The sequence below is a fragment of the Cherax quadricarinatus genome, chromosome 34 (genome assembly GCF_038502225.1).
Source record: "Cherax quadricarinatus isolate ZL_2023a chromosome 34, ASM3850222v1, whole genome shotgun sequence".
In the NCBI taxonomy this organism is placed as follows: domain Eukaryota; kingdom Metazoa; phylum Arthropoda; class Malacostraca; order Decapoda; family Parastacidae; genus Cherax; species Cherax quadricarinatus.
In genome coordinates, this window is record NC_091325.1 from 10,705,549 (window position 1) to 10,712,237 (window position 6,689).

General features: G+C 37.7%; 1 protein-coding gene across 1 annotated transcript; it reads right to left on the minus strand.

Moving 5' to 3' along the window:
* Positions 1–5,122: 5,122 nt before the first annotated feature.
* Positions 5,123–6,182, minus strand: LOC128693638 (cuticle protein AMP1A-like). The gene is made up of 3 exons (XM_070091257.1): positions 6,154–6,182; positions 5,598–5,830; positions 5,123–5,483 (listed from the first exon to the last, which is right to left on the minus strand). Exons 1-3 carry the CDS (start codon positions 6,160–6,162, stop codon positions 5,270–5,272), a joined length of 456 nt encoding a protein of 151 aa, XP_069947358.1. The 5' UTR covers positions 6,163–6,182; the 3' UTR covers positions 5,123–5,269.
* Positions 6,183–6,689: the final 507 nt, after the last annotated feature.

Consider the following 6,689-nt stretch of genomic DNA (forward strand, 5'->3'; position numbering starts at 1 on the left):
TAGTATGGAACAATGCTCTTCTCCAGACTGAGGGACTGACCACCTCAAAACTTTAAGGGTGATGGACTGATTACATCGTCTTCAAGTATCTTCTGCTTCTATCAACTTTTCTGTACTCGACTGAAGAAGCCTACTGTGTAGGCGAAACGTTTCGAAATAAAGATACCTAACTGTTGCATATGTGTCTTACCTAACAACCTGTCGGTATTTTATACCATTTTAATGTTCAATCTGTCAGACACTGCAACACAAGGGTATCTTGGTACAGACCTACAATCAACTTCGACAACCTCTACTAGTGAGAACGGCTGGATTTGAGAGGGACCTGACCTCCCAACACCTGAGTTCTTACCTCTTCTAGTGACCTACGTCTCACCTCTTGGCGCTATATAAGGCTCCACCCTGTCACTTCTTCTCCATATTGTTTCATACTATGGAACAATGCTCTTCTCCAGACTGAGGGACTGACCACCTCAAAACTTTAAGGGTGATGGACTGATTACATCGTCTTCAAGTATCTTCTGCTTCTATCAACTTTTCTGTACTCGACTGAAGAAGCCTACTGTGTAGGCGAAACGTTTCGAAATAAAGATACCTAACTGTTGCATGTGTCTTACCTAACAACCTGTCGGTATTTTATACCATTTTAATGTTCAGACTAACACCTGTTTACCTATTACTGTTATGTGAAACATTCCCGAGGTTTCACTTGTCCTGAGGAGGCTGTCAGATGATAGCGTCCTCAGTCTGAGCTGAGAACGCTGTCAACCGAATAACGAACACCCTAAGAGAAAAACATCTAAAAATATCCATTTCTAATGCCATTTTTTTCATTAGATCAACAATAAAGCACAACCAACCATACACGTATAAGATCGCACATTCCTTCATAGATTTTTTAACCTAAGGATAGAGATGATCATAAACAGACTGTCACTGACGATAGAAATTATATATAATAAAGTTGCAACTGATGCCACAGTTGGGACACCTACTAATATTGATTGGAATAAGTGGTTTTTTTTTTATTGACGGCAGTACGGTCTAGTGGTCAGTGTCCTGAACTAGTGATGTTTTAATCCTGAGTTCTTGGATCGTCTATGCCTGGAAAAAGGTACAACACTTTATTACGAGTTCTCTGATGTATATATACTGCAGATTCATACACAATCAGGTGATTATGTGAATGTAAAAAATAAACACATACACACACACACACACACACACACACACACACACACACACACACACACACACACACACACACACACACACACACACACACACACGCACACACATGAAAGCATAAGAACATAAGAACATAAGAAACATAAGAAAGGAGGAACACTGCAGGAGGCCTGTTGGCCCATGCTAGGCAGGTCCTTTACAATTCATCCCACTAACAAAACATTTGACCAACCCAATTTTCAATGCCACCCAAGAAATAAGCTCTGATGTGAAAGTCCCACTCAAATCCAACCCCTCCCACTCATGTACTTATCCAACCTAAATTTGAAACTACCCAAAGTCCCAGCCTCAATAACCCAACTAGGTAGACTGTTCCACTCATCAACTACCCTATTTCCAAACCAATACTTTCCTATGTCCTTTCTAAATCTAAACTTATCTAATTTAAATCCATTACTGCGGGTTCTCTCTTGGAGAGACATCCTCAAGACCTTATTAATATCCCTTTTATTAATACCTATCTTCCACTTATACACTTCGATCAGGTCTCCCCTCATTCTTCGTCTAACAAGTGAATGTAACTTAAGAGTCTTCAATCTTTCTTCATAAGGAAGATTTCTAATGCTATGTATTAATTTAGTCATCCTACGCAGAATGTTTTCTAACGAATTTATGTCCATTCTGTAATATGGAGACCAGAACTGAGCTGCATAATCTAGGTGAGGCCTTACTAATGATGTATAAAGCTGCAGTATGACCTCTGGACTTCTGTTGCTTACACTTCTTGATATAAATCCCAGTAATTTATTTGCTTAGGCATTGCTGTCTTGGTTTAAGGTTGCTGCTCACCATAACCCCCAAGTCCTTTTCGTAATCTGTATGGCTAAGTTCTACATCATTTAACTTATAAGTACTAGGGTTATGGGTACTCCCAAGCTTCAGAACCTTGCATTTATCTACATTGAACTGCATCTGCCACTTTTCTGACCAAGAATAGAGTTTGTTTAAATCCTCCAGAAGTTCCATAACATCTACGTTTGAATCAATTATCCTACCTATCTTTGTGTCATCGGCGAATTTGCTCATATCACTAGTAATTCCCTCATCAAGATCATTGATATATATTATAAACAACAACGGGCCCAAGACTGATCCCTGTGGAACGCCACTTGTTACAGATCCCCACTCGGATTTATCCCCATTTATGGACACTCTCTGCTTCCTGTCAGTGAGCCATGACTCGATCCACGAGAGCACTTTTCCCCCAATGCCATGAGCTGCCACTTTCTTTAACAGTCTATGGTGCGGAACTCTATCAAAAGCCTTACTAAAAATCTAAGTAAATAATATCAAATTCTTTATCGTGGTCAACAGCCTCAAAAGCTTTACTGAAGAAAGTTAATAAATTAGTTAGACAAGACCGGCCTCTTGTGAATCCATGCTGAGTATCATTAATCAAGCTATGCTTATCGAGATGGCTTCTTATAATCTCAGCTATAATTGACTCTAGTAATTTGCCTACAATTGAGATCAGGCTTATTGGGCGGTAATTTGACGATAACGACTTGTCCCCTGTTTTAAAAATAGGAATTACATTAGCCATCTTCCACATATCAGACACTACACCTGTTTGAAGAGATAAATTAAAAATATTAGTTAATGGTTCACAGAGTTCCATTTTGCATTCCTTAAGAACCCTTGAAAAAACCTCATCAGGACCCGGTGACTTATTTTGCTTCAGTCTGTCTATCTGCTTCACAACCATTTCACTAGTGACTGTGATGTTACATAATTTATCTTCTTCTAGCCCACTATAAAAATTAATTACTGGAATATTGTTAGTGTCTTCCTGTGTAAAAACTGAGAGAAAATAATTATTAAAAATCGAGCACATTTCATTCTCTTTGTGAGTAAGGTGCCCATAGTTATTTTTAAGGGGACCTATCTTATCTCTAACTTTTGTTCTATAGACCTGGAAAAAACTTTTTGGGTTAGTTTTAGAATCCCTAGCAACTTTAATTTCATAGTCCCTTTTAGCTTTTCTTATCCCCTTTTTAATGTCCCTCTTAATGTCAATATACTGATTCATAAGATGACCCTCACCTCTTTTGATACGCCTATAAATTCCTTTCTTATGCCCTAGTAGATATTTGAGCCTATTATTCATCCATTTTGGATTGGTTGAATGTACACATTCAACCTGTATGTTAGTTATTTTAATCTCTACTTTTTCAATCTTTTTTCTTTTAATTTCGATAAAGACTATAAATCTTTTTTCTGGTATTGAACTTCCTCCTTTGACGACTGCCCTTATCTTGGTATTGAATTTCCTCCTTTGACGACTGCCCTTATCTTCGAGAAGTGGACAAGATTGAAACCCCTTTGCCTCTGGCACTATTAAAGCCTACAGTTAGTAGTAGTGGAAAGCCATGTTATCCTTACCAAGCTTACAGCAGGTTGATGCTTTAAAAATTAATTATTTAACCTGGTACGTCTGTGTCATTAGAGCGGATAGCTAGCATTTTGCCTGCCCTTAGTTCGGTTCCCTTTATTTTCCCTGGAAAAATTAAAATTAGTTATTATGATTTTTCCGGCTCACTGACAGCAGCTTAGATAATAGCTATACTCAAGCTTACAGTAGGTGGATGGTTGAAGGAATTGTTATTTAAGATACCACAGCCGTTTCGGTTGGGTGGAGAGTTAGCATTATGCCCTCACTCAAGACGAGAAAGAGAGGGAGAGGGAGAAAGAGAGAAAGAAAGAGAGAGAGAGAGAGAGAGAGAGAGAGAGAGAGAGAGAGAGAGAGAGAGAGAGAGAGAGAGAGAGAGAGAGAGAGAGAGAGAGAGAGAGAGAGAGAGAGAGAGAGGGAGAGAGAGGGGGGATAAGAACCGTTAACTCAACCTTTTAAAGCCCTATGTAAAAAAAAGTAGGTGGAGTTATCAAAAGTAATATTTAAAGAGCTGAGTAGTTGTTGAAATGGTTTGGGTATTTATAGGGAATGGAGAAAAATAATTTTCCTAGAAGGACCTATAAATCTGGGATGGAGAGAAGGAAGGGTAGGGGATCGTCTTCTTAAAGATTGGAGTTATAGGACAAAGAAGCTTCTGAGTGCTAGAGGATTAGACATCCAAGTGGCAGGTGTGAATGTGTTGACTAACAGTGAGTGGAAATTTTTTTTTTTTTTGTTATTAAATTTGACGTGTTGATGGAGTGTAACGTAATATTTATGAAGGGATTCAAGGAAACCGGTTAGCCTGAACTGAGCCCCGGAGGTGGGAAGTACAGTGTCTGTACTCTTAAGGAATGGTAGTGATTATACGGTTTGGAGGGTCATCTGAACAGTGAATCAGTATTCAGTACTGCAACAGCAGCCTATTTGTTAGGGTTCTGGTAAAGTTACCATCACTGAATGAAAATTCATCGGAAGAAATGAATAAATTGTTGAGCATAATGATTTTGTGCATATGACGCGGTAGGTCACTCTGAAATTGCACTAGACTGTTTTCTACATTAATTATCGTCGAATGGAACGTTTGTGCCATAGAAGTCAACATTTCGTTATTGCATCCTGTGGATGGAAATACTAGATGATACGTGAATATGAGAACTTACCCAAAATGGAGGAGAATAAACTGCAAATTTGGTGATGAATGATCCTTTTGTAAGGATGATGGGTCTTCAATTTATTTTATTTTATTTTAAGATTTTGATTTAATTTCATCATCACTCAGGACCAGTGGAAAACTATTGCACTAACTTTTCATACCTATAAATAATTTCTTCCCTTACCTAACTTGGTTCTTCTGCCTGAACTTTTTTTATTATTTTACCTAATTTCAGAACGTTACTCAGATAATGTTAGCCAAAATATTCAGAAGTTGCACTTTCTGTTTAATTTTCCCTATTTCTCACATACTCTTGATAATAAGACACATTCTTTATCCTTGCATATATATATTGTTTTATAATATTGAAAAAATAAATAAATAAATATTCATTTAGTTGCGCAGGGTGATCAAAATGATTGAGCTAAACTTTACTTAAAGTTGTTTTGCTCTTTAGATTTCGTTGATAGGTAAATTTACTGAGGAGCACCATAGGATGCAGAAGGAGCGGAGGGCCTGCGTTCGCGGGCAGCATCTTCTGCAGCAGCGAAGGCGATCTGCTCCCGCACGAAGTCAGGGATTTCGTGGGGGAATTCAGGAGCCACTGGTAGCAGGTCAGATTGAGGTTGGTAGCCGTTCTCATCGGCGACAAACTTCACAACGACAGGAGTGCCATCAGGAGCAGTGTAGCTGTGGGCAAGAAAATATTCTTTAACCAAACCCTCCATATATGTTATGCCTCTACAACTGATTATGGCAACATTAATGAAAATCTATAAATATTTTTCAAATTGCAATACTTACGAATATTGTCCAGACTTGACCACAGCTCCTTCTTCACCAGGGGAGCCAGATTGTGCTACAACGATGCCGTTAGCAGTCTCTACGTCAAGTTTGTAGCCGCCGTCATCACCCTGTACAAAATCGTGTCTCAGAATGGCTACCTCTTCGCTTGAATCCCCGTAGCGAGAAAGACTCTGAGGGGCTTCGTACTGGGGGGCAGCTGTGGCCACAGCCAAAACTACGGCGAAAATTATCTGTATGAGAGAGACAAAAGTTTTATGTTAATGGAGATGATTTGCCTTGTAATTTTTGTTGATTATATGAGATTCCATTCAAATTTTTATAAGATACGTAGCGTTTGTGACTATAAAGGAAATAAATTATGAAAGGATATTTGAAATTAAGAAAAAAGATAAAGTTGTTGAAGTTATTAGAAATTCCTATATGTGTAATCTTTGCAAGAATTTTAACACTGCACTTCATTTATGACTTGTAAGAGAATTGTTATTAATTTACAAAAATATATTTCACATTAATCTTTTTAATATAATTATGCAGATTAGTGGTCAGCACGTACAAACTTCATCTTGTTAGGTTGTGTGAAGATCTAGTGCAGATGACTTCATCCAGCACCCTTTATATACACAAGCTCTGCCGGAGTGTAGAGCAGTTGTCGAATGCTCTTTAACATTATATTTACAAATCCAGTTCTTGATGGCTTTTTTTAACCTCTTCTTAAAGGTAGCTGTGTCTCGAGGAACTATTTAATGAGAGTAAATGTCACTTACATGAACGCAGACAAAAATCATAATGCGTCTTTACTCCCCAAGAATTTTCATAAATTTATTAGCAATATTAATTTGTCTGTGCACTGTCGTGTTATGATAGAAGGTAAATAAATCAATAATTTTTTATACTTATTTTTATTATAATATGGGCATTATATTATTTTGATGTGTTATATATCCAGCCAAAATACTATAAGCACAGAAATACATTCAATGTTTAAGGCACTTATAAAATATTTTATAACTGTCCACAGTGCAGAGGTTTACCACTTTAAAAGTACAGTTAGTCATGTAGCTTCATTACAGCCATATCTCAAGTGAGTTT

What these genes read in the sequence shown, in the direction of transcription:
- LOC128693638 (XM_070091257.1), bottom strand. An exon ending in GTCAAGTCTGGACAATATTC is followed by an intron (nt 5,484 to 5,597) that starts GTAAGTATTGCA and finishes TCTTGCCCACAG; the next exon opens with CTACACTGCTCCTGATGGCA.